The sequence below is a fragment of the Orbicella franksi genome, chromosome 13, assembly GCF_964199315.1.
Source record: "Orbicella franksi chromosome 13, jaOrbFran1.1, whole genome shotgun sequence".
Lineage (NCBI taxonomy): Eukaryota > Metazoa > Cnidaria > Anthozoa > Scleractinia > Merulinidae > Orbicella > Orbicella franksi.
This window is the reverse complement of record NC_138157.1, coordinates 3,800,026-3,816,134: the sequence shown is the minus strand read 5'-3', so window position 1 is coordinate 3,816,134 and position 16,109 is coordinate 3,800,026. Positions and strand designations below refer to the sequence as shown.

General features: G+C 38.7%; 1 protein-coding gene across 1 annotated transcript in view; it reads right to left on the bottom strand.

Annotated features, from left to right (window-relative positions):
* Positions 1-16,109, bottom strand: part of LOC145466269 (uncharacterized) — a 48,909-nt gene that overhangs the window by 6,644 nt on the left and 26,156 nt on the right. The window contains exons 13-20 of the mRNA XM_081449987.1: positions 13,861-13,932; positions 12,456-12,527; positions 12,170-12,241; positions 11,752-11,823; positions 10,954-10,993; positions 10,119-10,279; positions 9,142-9,213; positions 8,689-8,745 (exon numbers count right to left, since the gene is read on the bottom strand). Coding sequence (XP_081306113.1) covers positions 8,689-8,745; positions 9,142-9,213; positions 10,119-10,279; positions 10,954-10,993; positions 11,752-11,823; positions 12,170-12,241; positions 12,456-12,527; positions 13,861-13,932 — 618 coding nt within the window. The remainder of the gene's footprint in view (positions 1-8,688; positions 8,746-9,141; positions 9,214-10,118; positions 10,280-10,953; positions 10,994-11,751; positions 11,824-12,169; positions 12,242-12,455; positions 12,528-13,860; positions 13,933-16,109) is intronic.

Here is a 16,109-nt window from a genome sequence, read left to right as displayed (position 1 = left end):
TACTGGGGCATAAAACTGTCCTCCCTTGAGGCGCTCTTACTTCCGTTCACGGTTTTCTGTCTCCCTTTTGCAACCTCTTCCCCCTCATGCGTGTTAGTTTATTGTTCCACCTACGTTCAATCCTCAGTGTGTGTGTGTGTGTGTGTGTGTGTGTGTGTGTGTGTGTGTGTGTGCGTGTAGGGGGTTGGCGGGACGGGGGGATGGGTGGGTACGCAAACCAAGCCACAGAGTCTTACCCCATGGGCTAATTATCTTGGTACTCCTCTATGGGCGGCTTAAGGCGCCTGATGATACTCACACTTCCGGCGACTTCCTGCGTTCAGTCTTATGGTTTTGCTTTAGCAAACGTTTTACTCGCTGGCCTTTTCAGACCTAGGGTGTTCTGTGTCCTCTCCGCATGGTAGTGGCTTGGATTTTCTCAAACAAGCAAATATCGACAAGGGATAAACGTTAGACAGTTTTAGAACTAATTGCGCGTTGACCCTCGACTTTGTCAGGCTCTTTTCTTGCGGATAGCATGTCCCTCGTTCGATGGAGACTCTGCATCAGTATCCTATTATATGAGGCTGGCTGATATCTTGAGGGCGAGAGCCCCGGCTGACACTCTTGCAACGGTTGCTGTTTCAGTGTCAAATCTTCGAAGGTATATAGCTATTTTAATCACTTAAGAATCTCGCGCTGGCTTTCCCTCCGCCATTCAACCCTTTAAACGCCCGGCTGCTTCGATTTCGTAATAAAACTTAAAAGTGTATTATGTTTCGTCTTCTAGTGTGGAACTTGGACTTTAGTTTCGGGTTTTCTTCTTCTTAGGATTTCCTCGTTTCTGAGTTTTGGGTGTGCCTACTTTCCTTTGTTATGCCTCGGTGCATTTTGCTCGCTTTAATTATCGGCGTTCGATTGCCCTGAAGTCAATATGCGCAGAGATAAGACCGGTGAGAATAAATTTAGTTTTTCATGGCCCCGTATTTTTCGTTCGTATTTACTTTCGTCAGTTGTTATAACAGTGTATTAGTAGCAGTAGTAGCATTGCATCTGTTAGTTGTATTATTTTTTTTCTCCCTATTAGTAATATCGTTGTTATTTAGAATTAATTCCTGTTAAAAAGGTTGTTATATCGTTAGTGTTGTAGGCAATGTTTATTGGTATTGCAATTTGTAAGTAACTTTAACTTTGTAAAATTGTACATAAAGTGTAGTATTGCAATAAAAATAAATTCAAAAAATAATAATAATAAAAAAAAAAGAAGCAAATACAAAACAGCATATCCAAAATAGCGAAAGGTCATGAGGAAAACGAAAATGCCAATTAGACTCATGACCACAACGTAAATCGCTCAAACAAATACAAAACAGCATATGCAAACAACCAAAAGCCATATAGAATCCTAACTCGTCGCATAACCAAGCCGGAAAACCATGTGGACCCGCCAAAACAAAATACAAACAGCATAAGGGAACGAAAGGCTTGAGCGGAAATAGCTTTCGAGCTAATGAAAACGAAATGTACAACGACAGGGCAAACAGAGGGCAACATAAAACTAGCAAAACAAAAACAGAGAACGACAATTGCTAGGCCAACAGGTAGGGAGCCGTGACACGCCTGCTGCTATAGAAAGTAGGGAGAAAAAAAAATTAAAATAATACCTCCAGGTTTTCTGCGCTAGACGGGATTAAGGGGCAGCGACACGAGGAGCCGCAACAGGAGCAACAGGAGGAGCAACAGGAGCCACGGCAAGAAGAGCAGCAGGAGCTACCACAGGCGCTGCAAGAGGAGCAGCAGTAGGAGCAGAAGAGCATATAAATATAATAATGACGTTGGCGATTGGGTTGACCGACGCTTAAGAAACTTGTTTTAAATACATGTAAACGGAAATAGCTCCAAAGAGATGGAGAGAGAAATATCTAGGTGTGTATCTTTTACAATTTTAGTTCGAAGTGGTAAAATGCTAATTTGCTAACTCTTATATATGCTGACCTAAGACCGCTGAGAATAGAAGCGATATTCAACATGTAAGATATCAGTTTTATTCACATATGTGTGATATTATTTTTGATATCATTTTTGATATCAATTTTGATATCATTTTTGATATCATTTCGATATCATTATTGAAATCGTTTTTGTTCCTTTAGTGGGAGCCGCGGTGGCCTCATGGCTAGTGCGGTCGTTCCCGGATCGAGCGGTCCGGGTTCGAGCCATTGCTGGCGACATTGTGTTGTGTTCTTGGGCAAGACACTTCACTCCCACAGTGCCTTTCTCCGACCAGGTGTATAAATGGGTACCGGCAAACGTAGTGGGTAGCGATGGACTAGCATCCCATCCAGGGGAGAGAAGAAATACTCTTACTCGCTTCATGCAAAAGATACCGGGATAAACTCCAGCCTGATGGGCCACTTGGCTTGTCCCTTTAACTGCACTTAAACTTTTTAGTGTATGATCGAAGCATCTTGGGATTTTCTTTGGAAGTCTTTGGCAATCTTCGGTTACCTCCGGACACGCGGAAAATTTGGGGAATCTTCGGAAATTCTCGTAAAATGTTCGAAAGCTGTCGTCTGGCCTTGGGACAACTTTTAGAGAATCTTTGGAAATCGCAAGTCTTTACACAAAGAGTTTAGCGTGAATAGAGTCACTTTGAGTATTGAGCTTCAGACTTTTCTTCCTGATCATGAGCATTTCAAAAATCAAGCATTCAAGCTTGATCCGGCATTTCTTAAGAATTCATTCTGCATTCTAAGTTTACTATTATTCTGCATTCTAAGTTTAATTCGGTGTAAGGATCCCATGTTGTTGCTGCATAAATTAAAAAAATAAATAAATAAATCACTTCTAATAAAGGTCGAATTAAGCCAAAATAAGCTAATGTCTTGATCTTAGGAGAGTTCATATGTAGATTTCCTTTCAGGAAAGCAAGTACTATTAGCTTGGCAGATAATGTTATTAATATGACTGTTCCAAATGTTCACGAAATAGTAACACCCACAATCAACGACATAATTGGTTGCCACATTGTCTTTCAATAGTACACAAATAACACCACTCTTTTTACCGCGCAATAAATTGTGAAAAAGACCCCGCTCCCCTATTCAATGTTGCTTGTTTGTATGTCAAGGTCACAGCAATAGCCCTTTTCACGGTTTACTTTGCTCATTTGCATTACAATAAAATCTAGCATGTATGTTAGGCAATTTCGGGCTATTTTGTAGTTTTAGCTCGAAATTGCCTCGCATTGACGTTGTATTACATTATAATGCAAATTAGAAAAATTAACCGTGAAAAGGGCTATTGCCACACAACATTGTTGGGGGGGAGGGGAGTAGCGGAAGGGGAGCTGAAAGGACAAGTTAAGAGGGCACAAAGGGATCACAGTGACGAAATAGGGGGTACCTTGAGGTGTCAACTAATTGGAGGGTTTGGTCATGGAGGATATGGTCGTGCCCATTTATCCGGGTGGAAATTCCTGTCCCACTTTTTATCCCATTGAGCTAGCTTTGTAATGCTCATCATCTTTGTAATGGGGAGTCGGTGGCAGACTGAGGGGTCGGTGTCGAATGCTTTACCAAAATCCATTACTAAGATGTCCGTTTGGCCACCATCGTGCATGTAACAGTTGTCGACAGGTTCTTTGATGAAGCCGAGTAACTGTGTCTCGCTGGCGCGTTTGTCTCTGAAATCATGCTGTAGCGGGTAGAGAATGTGGTGATCCTTTTCATGGTGCATAATAGAGCTCGTTTTTATGCCATCTATCAGCATAAAGACGTTCGCGCTAATTGTTTCTACGCATCGTTACTGCGCATGCAAATTTACGTACCACGTCATGCATGAAAGCGCGCGCTAAGCAATAAAAAGAACAATGATAGGGCAGATGGCCATTGCTATAGCTTTGCCTGGATTTAACGATCTTGGACGTTCGATGACCCCTATTTTTCTTTTGATGGATTATTTTCTCTACCGATTTTCTACGTTAAGCGGAAAATGGAAGAAAATCTATCGACTAGAAGTTGGAATTTTTTGCAAAATGTACCATCCAATTCCGTTCTTTTTGGCTCTTCGTTTATCTTTGCGATGGTTTCAAATGCCTCTTGAAGGGTTAAGTTTTGTGAAAACGTTGGTAACATTTGGAATTGTTCACGCAACAGACCCACTCCTACAAAATATGTTTAAGATCGTTTGCCTCCGTTGACTCGCCTTCGATATTTTTTAACTATAAACCCCTGTAGACTATGTTACATTACGTGCGCCAATTTTTCAAAATCAGGCTACTTTTCCATACGCTTTATCTTTGAAACAAAGTCGGTGACCCCAATGTTTTTTTGCATTTCTGACACAAGTAACTTATTATCTGACCGCAGTGAAAAATAAAAAAAATCTATCGACTGAAAAATTTTCGCGAGAACGTCCTTAATAGCCATGCAGGTGAGTGTGGTCAGTCGGTAGTTGCTTGGATCACACTTTGGACCTTTCTTGTGCGTTGGGATTACATTGACAGTTTTCCAATCGTGAGGTATTTCGCCAGTTTCATATGATTTCCTAAACGGAAAACATTATGTTAGCTATATTAGCCACGGGATTGGCTAACTCCTTCAAATTTCTTAGTGTGATTCCGTCCAGGCCAGGTGCTTTATGTGTATTCAATTTCAACAACAGTTCCCGTGTTATGTTGACATCATTCATTACAGGGTAATTAGATGATGAAGCAAAATGAAGCAAGCTCATTGGTTGCTATGCATAGCAAACAACTGTGATTGGTTCAGGGAAATCACGCCACTGTCAAACTTGACTAGAGCGTCGCTTGTCGTGGAATAGAAGACTTACGGCGAAAGTAGAACTGAGTTGCGAAATATACAAACTTAGTCAAAATGCTAGGCCGAAAAAACCTGCACGTTGCCTTTAACATTGTAGTTAAAAGAGTTGCTCGGAAGACCTGCGGTTGCGGTTACGTTGGAGGCCATTCGACTCGAGCTTTGAATGAAAGGAGTGTTAGTTACGGTGGAAATTTGTGTCCTCTGTGGTTGGTGATTCTCAAGTGCGTTTGAGGTAGTGTCGGAGGCCCTTTCTAGCTGCGACGTAGACGGCCGTGAGCTGTAGTGCGCTATACTTTGTTCCCTGCTGTGCCCTGAGACGAACTGGAACATTCGCATCGGAAAGCAAACTTATGTGTTCATTTTAAGAAGGGCTGTTGTGATGTTTCTTTCCAGAAACTAATCTGAGTAAACAATTATTTTCAGATTGCGAAAATTTGATTTTTTGTAATAAATTAATCTCTTAAAGATTTTGTTTATTGGGTTTCTTTGTTAAATTCGAAGCAAGGCCATGCTTTCTTGCCTTGAAATTACTTCAAGACCCATTTTGAGTTTCGTTTAGTCTCGCTCGACTGAGTCTTTTTGTTTAAAGAAACGCGCTCTTCTTTCTCATTCCTGCTTCTCATACCTTTTCACAGCCTCGAAAAGACAACTTTCTGCATTTTCCTTCGCCCAGTCACGTAAAATGTTATCTAAATTTCCAAAACTTTCCGCCATTCTAAATGTTTGTTGTATCGACGTCATCTCTGCGTCTATCCTCTAACAGATGATAGGTGAGAACCAATCAAAATGCGGGAATAATTTTACTTATTATATAAAGTACGATACAATACTTTAGAAATAGGAAACAAGTACCCTGTCTCTCTCGAATTACAGAAATGCAAGTGGAAGTTTGGGAAAACGAGAAATACTGTGGGACTGCACGAGTTGACAGGCGAATGCTTTCACACCTTTTTAGAGTTCTCCCAAAATTCCACGAAAAATTCTATGACCAGATAGAAACACAAGGAACACGTTTACTATTTCTTTTAGAACATTCCGTGACGTAAAAAAGAGAACGTGTTTACTTTGGTCATCCGAAAATGTAAGTTTTCTTTGCTCTCGCGATTACGTCAACAGCTCGTGCTACAATCTGCGACGAAATTGTCGACACATTGACCTTCTTAACCCCCTATTTAATCACTGTGATCCCTTTTTACCCTCCTAGCTTGTCCTATCAGGCCCCCTCCCCCAAACAATCTTTTGCGGCAATTGCTGTGATCTTGAGATACAAAAAACCAACATCGAATGGGGGAGCAGGTTCTTTTTCACAGTTTATTGCGCGATAAAAAGAGTGGTGTTATTTGGTGCACTAAAGTACTATTGAAAGACAATGAGTAAACCAATCATGTCGCTGATTGTGGGTGTTACTATTTCGTGAACAGTTGGAACAGCCATATTGATAACATCACCTGCCAAGCTAATAGTACTTGCTTCCCTGAAAGGAAATCTACAAATAAACGCTCTTAAGATCAAGACATTAGCTTATTTTGGCTTAATTTGACCCTTATTAGGAGTGATTTTTTTTTATTTATGCAGCAACAACATGGGATCCTTACACCAAAATAAACTTCAGGAAAATAGAAATTGAACAACGACAAGCTGCACGCTTTGTATTCAAGAAGAACAACATTACCGCTAGTGTAAGAAAAATACTTCATCAGCTGGGAGGAAAGCAATTAGACTCTGCATGTTGTATAAGCTACACTATGGTCTAGTGGCTGCAGATGGAATGCCAGAGCTGTCTTCAATGCGTAGGGCTGGCAGCCACTTAAATTCACACGCATATAAAGTTTCACATTCAAGAACCACTTACCACAAGTACTCTTTTTTCTTCACGCACAATAAGCAAATGGAATTCGTTGCCTAAGGACATTATTACCCTGCCAAGCTTGGACTCGCTTAGAAATTCACTACTTGCATTTACTGTTTGATATTATTTATTTATTTTCTTGTTTATTTGTTTCTTAATTTGCACATTTGCCAGATGATTTATTTGTTTTCTTTTAACGAACCTCCAGAAGAATTTTCAGCAATGAAAGAGGTGGGGTAACTTGGAAGAGGAATAATTATAATAAGAAGACAAAGAAGTGACCGTCATTTTGTCCACAACCGCACGCTGCTACGCTACTCACTACCTACAACAGATAGATAGCGAGTAACGTAGCCAGTCAGAGAACGACATTCGTGATAGAACGCTAGTAGGTTTATACAAAAATTTGATAGAAACACAAAACTAGCACAAGCTGTTGACGTAACAATGGTGCAAACTAAGATAATTTCTATTTTGATGATCAAATTAACAAGTTGTTTTCTTTCTGTCGTCGCGGAATTTTCTAAACGAATTAGAAAACCTGTTCTCCGTGTTTCCTTGGAAGTTTGGGAGAACTCGAAAAAAACTGTGGAAACACTCCTCTTTAGGCTCGTATTTCCATAATATTTCTCGTTCTCCCAAACTTCAATTTGTGTTTCTGTATCTCGATAGGAACACAGAACATAATCTCTGTTTCTTACATACACTACGAGCGCTATGATTAGTCACTATATAATATGTCGAATAATTCTCGCGTTTTGATTGGTTCTTACTTATCATCTATTGGAGGACAGACGCTTATATTTCTTATCACATGCACTGTACGGGGCAAAATTGCCGAATGCTGATTGGCTGAGACAAAGGGCAGTTTTTCTTAATCACGAGGGCACTTTTGGTAATCAAGAGGACATGATTAGCACGCCTGCATTAAGTTTGTTTCCTGCTTCAAAAAGCTTTAAACGGATTTTGAAAAGGAATTTCTGAAACGCATCGCTTCTGAGTTTGTTCTAAATGCAATTATTTCATTTTAACGTGAAAGAAAATCGACATGCAGCAAAGCGCAGTCTTTTGATGGGAAAGCAAAAGGATTCAGGCAATTCTGTGAAAACTTTGAAAATACGCGTGAAATTAATCCTTAATTGCCCTCGGGCCCATGCGATTACACATACTAATAGTCTTATTTCAAGAGGTATTGGAGTACCATCTAAAATTATTATCACTTTGTCGAGCATTGTGACACATTTTGTGGGCTGAAATGGAGAATTTGGCGGGCTAAAATGTACTTTAGCTCGCTGAAATAAACCAATGAAAAGTGAGAATCAAAAACTCGTACGATGTAAGCAGGCAATCAAAATCGAGAAGCTCTTACAACTTTTGAAAACTCAAATGGCAAGATTTTGTAGATTCTAGCCAGCTTCACTTGATGTATTGTTTATTTTCATTGAGGGGGGCGTGACTGTTCAGACTGTTTCGTTGTCATTTTTTTTTCGGTTTTATATTTTCTCAATGCAATGCCCTCCAAAGTGATAATAATAGTAATAGAGTTTATGTTCTTGAGCATAAATATGTTTTGGGCTCATTTTAACCCTCGCCTGGCGGCTCGGGCTAAAATGACTCTATGTCGGGCCCAAAACATGTTTAGGCACGCGAACATAAACTCTATTGTCTTATTAGATATTATGTTAACAAAAATATATTGGTGCAATAGACCTCTTTAGCTTGGGCGGTTTGTTTTCCCATTGTATACCACGTGATATTCTCCAGAGAATTTTTGTTTTATTTTTCTTAAAATTATTCATTCATGTACATGCGACTATTTAAAAATTTGAAAGCAAAAATTCTCAAGAGTATCATCACGTGGTCTACAATGGGAAAACATACCGCCCGAGCTAAAGAAGTCTATTATATTATTCACTTATTTATCCCTTCTTTATCTGTGGCTTATCGATTTGAGGCAATACTAATAGTTCTGCCCTTAGACTTTTAATAATTTTAGTAAACACGGTCGCTGTGTTTATTAGTTTGTTTGCTAGTTACATAAAAGTAGTGTACATCCCCGGAGGAAGCTTCTGGAAGTTTTTGCACGAAATAGCCCTGCAATTTAACACGTTATGTCATTTAAGCTGTACAACTGGCAATACCTGGCAGTCACATAGCGTCGCCCCAGGAACGCCAGAGAAGAACATCAATCCGACTTTCAACGACCGATGACCCGAGATTGAGTGTTTACTAAAAAGCACTAAGTTCTTAGACCATGTACGATAGCACTGATAGCCTTATTAAATTCAATTTTTGTGGCTTCCCCGACAGCCTTTATCACTTGCGAGGGCTGTCTACAGAGCATGACTGGGATCTAGGTATGTTTAGTAACGATGGTAAAAATCAGGTAAAAATGGCCACACTGAATTAATAAGCTTCTGGTCAGAAAAATGATAATATGATTGTATAATTAATTTATAATTAATTTACTTTCGTTATCTCTGTACTTACAAGGTCATATTGGATGGCATTTCGTCAAATATATTTTCCGGTAGTAACTGCAAAGGATTGTCAAATAGTGTCCTGAAAACAAAACATCAATTAATGTAGCTAGCGTAACAAAATTACTGAATACACAACTTATATTATAGCGCGACGACAATAAACACAATTGTACACTTCGATGAGCTGTCGTAAGGACAAAGCAACAATCCTTACAGTGGTATCGGTTCCATTATTTCCGGTAATATCGATGTGTTCCTAGATATTCTAATCAACAATGATTTAGATAAACATATACAGGCAAAAACTAACGATAGATAAATCCGACGTTTCGGCGACATCTTGGCGCCATTGTCAAGGGAAACTAATTAAATATGCGATTTCAAGAGTAACTAAGAGTTCAGAGTTTCTAATTTCTAATTTGCGCTAAAGTCTTTGTCTAACTTATGCAAATTAGAAACTCTGAACTCTTAGTTACTCTTGAAATCGCATATTTAATTAGTTTCCCTTGACAATGGCGCCAAGATGTCGCCGAAACGTCGGATTTATCTATCGTTCGTTTTTGCCTGTATATGTTCCTAGATATTGCTTATTTTTTTTTGGTATCGCCTTTCAACTACGTTTGTAGAAGGTGCAGATAATTCATAACTCTTAAGTACCCAAAATTGGGCAAAATTTGAGGCCAGATAATATCTTGATTTATTCCAGATGTCACTTCTGGCATACTTTAGAAATGATTCAACATTTTCAACAAAATAAATACCAGAGAAAAATTGGACTACTTTTTTTTTTTTCCCAGACAGAATGCGTTGTGTTTCGCATCTGGTGAAACTCCCTTCTTTTATTTGGGAAGATAACTGATACCCGATTAGAAAGAGAAGTCTTTTTGTATCCCCAATTGAATTCCTAACAAGAAGGGCAATTGTATAGTATATCGATATATTAAGTAATTGCTCTCATGCTGCCAGTTCATTAAGAAGACTTACAATGTTTGAAGACTACTAAGGCCACTAAAGGCGTTACCATCAATACGTTTGATTCGGTTTCCATGAAGGAACCTGAAAACGAAAGAAATCAAACCAAGAAAACAGCCAGGAACAATTGGGACATCCAGGGAGCTGGAAATGGCTCTTTTCAAACATTTCTTCTATTCCTGAGACAGAGGTAATCTTTAGTGTCAAGATTACTCTCAAGATAACTCATTGTGGAAACTACAATCACCGACAGCGGTCCTTTTTAGGACTATTCCAGTCCAGACGATCACGCCAGGCATTTTTGGGAAATATTTTAGCTAGCTGATATATCTATCGTCTCTAAGGGTCAGTTTAGACGATATGTACAACGTGAGTGTTATAAGTGAATAAAGATGGTGAATTTTAAGCTCGGTAATGAAATGTGAAAAGTGAACTGATCAACATGACACGAGTGTGGGACAAAGAAAAATCTGAGTCCCTGACAGGAATCGTACTCATGACCTCCCGTACATCGGGCGGTCGCTCTGTCCACTGAGCTACGAGAACGCATGGAGAGCAAGGTCATTTAACTGAGTTTATATGTCACAGGCGTCCTGCATACTGCTAGGATCAGCATCTTTATTCACTTTTCACACTCACGATGACTTCGACAGTGCTGATCCTAGCAGTATGCACGAAGCCTGTCACATGAACTCAGTTAAATGGCCTTGCTCTCCGTGAGGGTTCGATTCCTGTCGGGTAATCAGATTGTTTCTTTGTCACACGCTCGTGTCATGTTGATCAGTTCACGTTTCACGGTATGTACAACGTTTTCACATTAGACAAACTTGCAAAACATATATAGCACAAACTGTTTACAGTAAATCAAGCCAAGAACTTGCTGGTGCCTGTGGTGTATACATATGACACAAAAATGTCAAAAGCAACACGGGCTAGGTGTATCGTCTAAATCGAGCCTAAGAAGACCAAGGAATTCTTATTGTAGACACCTAATAATCCCAACTTCGACGTAGTTTAAAAGACCATCAAGGAATAGTTTTACAATAACTGTCTAATTTCTCGCGCGCTGATTGGCTCATTTTTATCATCAAGAGTACAGACGGATAAAATTTTAATTTATGCAAGCTTTCAAGTTCAACTTTCAGCTCTCAAACTGTCAACTTTTTAACCAATGAGATTTTATGGACTTTTTTAAGTAGCCAATCAAAAAGCGAGAAAAGCTATTGACAATGTTTGCGTCATTTTGAATAAAATTCACTTAGCTTTGTTTACGGCAAGTTTACGGCGTCTTTTCCCCTCTTTTATTCTCGGCATTTGACCATTTTGGGGTCTTGTTATTGTAAAAAACAAATTGATGTCAGTTTTTATGCGTCTGTCCTCTTTTTGCTGATAAATTTGGTCATAACATTGTCAAAGTTTACTGCGGAACCACTCGCCTGCGGATCCTGGTTCCACAGCCACTTTGACAATGTTATCATCAATAAGAGGACAGACGCATAAAAACTGACGTCAATTTGTTAATTCGAAACGAAAATTAATGGGGTGTAAATGTAATTTGCATAATTTTGCTCATCAAACGTCGCATATTTGTTCCAACTTTAGAATGAATCGTGATATTGTCTGCATTTCGCCTAAGATTACTTACAGCAGTTCTAACAATGGGGAACCAGCAAAAGTGTTTTCAGGGATGATGGACAGGTTGTTGTTTACTATCATCCTACAAGACAAGCAAAAACACAGAAATAAAAAACGGAAAACATTTAGCCTTTGTACTACCGTGTTTGTAGCATACATTCCCGTGGTATAGTGCACATACATTCACAGGGACAGACACACAGAAAGACAGAGAGACAGAGAGACAATGAAAGAGAGACAGAGGGTCAGAAAAACAGAAAGACAGACAGACAGACATCGACTATATTTTAGTACCAAGGTGAGTGATCAGTTCATCTTATCACTTCGCTTGAAGAATGGAAGCGATAAAAGAATTCATAAAAATTGCAGAGTTACTAAAAGTTCTCTTCGTTATTAAGTACCAATTGACAAAAACAACAGTCACTTACAGTATCCATAGATTCTTGAGCCCAGCAAAGGTGCGATTGTTGACTTGTGATATTAAATTAAAGCTGAGCATCCTTGCGAAAAAGAAAACAATGCATTACTTACTTTTCCTCAACTGTCCTGCAACCTAAATTGGACTGGCTCTCTAGCTGCAATGTCTGTATCATACATTCTAAAACAAAATTAAACTTTCCATATATGTCACCTTCAATTTCTATTCTAATCTCTGATCAATCACCGGGGAATTCATAACAAACAAACCCCAAAATCAAAATTCATTTTACTTACAACTGCTTTAAATTCTTGCACGCAGAAAAAGCATTATCTGGAATGGAAGTTAGCTTATTCTTAGACAAATCCCTGAAAAAAAAAAAAAAAAAAACATTAAGCTGAGGCATAAACAAGGCGTAAACAAGAGTAATATTACACAAGAGAAATTTAACTCTTTTTAGATCAAAATATTTTTGCAGTTTACATGGAAATCGATAATGCATGGAAAGCACTCAGCGATTTTGAAGGTGGACTAAACAAATTCTGGCATGGTTCAGAATAGACCTTTCCTGCATTCCACTTCAGTGCGTACGAACAATAGCACCAAAGAGAGGTTGGAGTAGACATTTTCATACATTTGCTGTATTTTTGTCCACCCTGACCTCGACTCGGTGCCATTGTTTGTTGGAATGCGGGAAAGGTCTTTCTTTAGAAGTTAAAATAAAATTACGGTTACTTTTACAACACTTTTTTTGTTTCCAGACTTCCTGTTTGTAGTTTAAAGCTATGAGGGTGTTGTTGGTTCAGAAAAGACATTCAGGTTCTTAATTTGCACTTTTACCAAGTGTTTTCTCGCATCTGATGTCCATGATTACTCGTTCTGAATGATTGACATTGTCTTGTAAATTGTTCTCACATTCATTCGCAAGGCAACTGGCAGATGTCAAATATTTATAGTGTAATTTTCAGGAAGCCTGCGCTTCTAGGCTTATTTTTCTATCAAACGGCCAAGTCTTGAAACTGCCTTCCTCTTGAATCTGCTAAGTCTTGTAGTTCTCTAGGTTATAAAAAAGGCTTTCATGAAGGTACCTAGATTAATTAGGACTTTAAATTACAAGTTTGCTGTTAATTCTAATTTCGAAAATCCTTTGGAAAGAGCTAGATCAAATAAACCATATTGTACTTTTGTTTTGTTTTGTTTTGTTTTTGTTTTGTTTTGTTTTTGTTTTTTGTTTTTTTGCTTTAGTTTTTCAGTCTGTTGTCTTTTATTCTATGATGGATTGTGGGATATCATTGTAAATTTTAATTCACTTAAAGTCTTGGACCAGCAGTGTAACTGAGAATATTTACATAAAATTTAAGATCAATAAGGAAAATTAATATATATAAAAAGGTTGCGTCCGTGACATCATATAGCAGCTTCGTTGTATACATAATGGTTATAGGGGATGTAAATAGGGTTTCTTCATTGGTTGCAACTGACTTCCAGAGAAGAAAAAATCTCAGACATCACTGAAAGCTAAACAACAAAGAAACTTAGTGCAATCGAATGACGATTAACTTTCTAATTTATTCTAAAAGTAGCTAGTTTCCTCCAGCATGTCGAAACGTCAATCACTAACAAATGTCCATTACAGGACTAACCGGCTCAGCTAGACGATCAGGCTGGAACGAGTGGTGAAATATTTGTTGTAAGACTTACAAAGAGAATGCTACAGGTACGTTCTGAAAGATATTGACAGGTAATTCTTCAATCTGATTGTCCCACAAGGATCTAAAAGACAAATGATAAAATAGCGAACTAAGTGAATAATCCGTCTATCGATGCTAAGCCCGAGATGGGAGCCCTAGGCATAAATGGGGCATATGAAATTTCAGATGAATTTTTGGTCAAAATCCCTACGGTAAGGCCCGAAAAGGGGTAAATTAAGATCAGGGGTCTGTTCATTTCAAGAAAGGCATAATATAATTTCTTGCTGTCAATGAATGAAATATTAGAATTCCAACGCTTGATTTTCTGACAAAAACAAGACTTTACATTAAAAATCTACGCAATCCACATAATGAGGTGTTTATGAGAGAGGTAATTGTTTTACTCGTTGAAAACGAGTGCTTTTCTCCAAAACACCCGTGTTCTATTTCAAGATGGCCGCACAGAGGAGCAGATGTGATGATGTGATCTTGTTCCTTTTCTCCTCGCAAAAAAATTAAATGAACCCACAATGGAGCCCAGAATCTTAGTCAATTTCCCGGGGGTAGGGAGAGGAATCAAATGCCCCACTTATGCCCTTGGTCCCCTCTCCTCGAGCTTAACACTGGTAGACGCATAATAAGTGCATGTTTAGATTCATTTTATCAAGAAAGAGTCCCATTATATTAAATGTTTCTATGGAACACTTAAATACTTTATCGAAGTGGCTATGAGCCACTCAACTTGAAAAATGGATCCTCTGTAAACAGTGGATCTATATGTCATATGTCATTTATGTATCGAGCTAGAGAGGCAAAAATAAAGCTAAAGCCCACCGGCATTGTTAAAAAAAAGTGAAAAACTCAGCTGTAAGAGAATACATAAAGAGATCTGACACCTCGAAGTCATGAGGTTATCCTGTTTGAGACGATTACCACAAGGAAAGTGCGGCTTTCCAGCGAGCGCTTCTTTTCTGATCACCATTGCTAAGCTTAATAATAAGTGCAGCTTAGTATTAAACGTTTGACCAAGTGATTAAATCCCTGTATTTCGGGTTTGTATTTTTTTTTCCGATTTTTATTATTTTTTGTTGTTTTTCTTCATTCATCCATTTTTTATCGGTGACTTTTCCACCCTACATTTACGTTTCGGCGACTACTTCCTCTTCAGCGTGGCCCATGCATTCCTCAACGTGTGTCTAAGCGTTAAGAAGGGTTTGACCGCTCCATCGACACAAGGTTGTCTCAAGATACTCTGATCCTATTCTCTTGGTTTATTATATATATATATGTCTATCTATCTATCTATCTATCTATCTATATCTATCTATCTATCTATATCTATCTATCTATCTATCTATCTATCTATTTATCTATCAATATATCTATCTATCTATCTATATATCTATCTATTTACCTTTCTATTTATCTTTCTATCTATCTATCTTTCTATCTATCTTTCTATCTCTCCATTTTTTATCGGTGACTTTCCCTCCCTACATTTACGTTTCGACGACTTCTTCGTCTTCAGCGTAGTGCATGCATTGCTCAATTTGTGTCTAAGCGTTAAGAAGAGTTCGACCGCTCCATCGATGTAAGGTTTTGTCAAGAGACTCTGATCCTATTCTCTTGGTTGAGTATATCTATCTATCTATCTATCTATCTATCTATCTATCTATCTATCTATCTATATCTATCTTTTTATCGATCTATCTGTCATTTACGTTTCGACGACTACTTCGTCTTCAGCGTAGCCCATGCATTCCTCAATGTGTGTCTAAGCGTATCTTTTGTGTGTATCTTTTTATCTTTCTATCTATCTATCTATCCATCTATCTATCTATCTATCTCTCCATTTTTTTATCGGTGACTTTTCCTCCCTACATTTACGCTTCGACGACTTCTTCGTCTTCAGCGTAGCGCAAGCATCTGTCTGTCTGTCTGTCTGTCTGTCTCTGTCTGTCTCTGTCTGTCTCTGTCTCTCTCTCTGTCTCTCTCTCTCTCTCTCTGTCTCTCTCTGTCTCTCTCTGTCTCTCTCTCTCTCTCTCTCTCTCTCTCTCTCTATCTGTCTGTCTGTCTATCTGCCTGTCTGTCTGTCTATCTGTCTGTCTGTCTATGTCATATTCCAAGTGTGAGTTACGAAATTTGAGAGATGACAGGAATAAGCTACTGTGTTCAGCGTAGAATCACTATACCACAAGAGCAGCACCGCGTCGTCGTCGCCCTGTTCAGCGGGATGAGTGCTTGGTTGGGTGATCAATT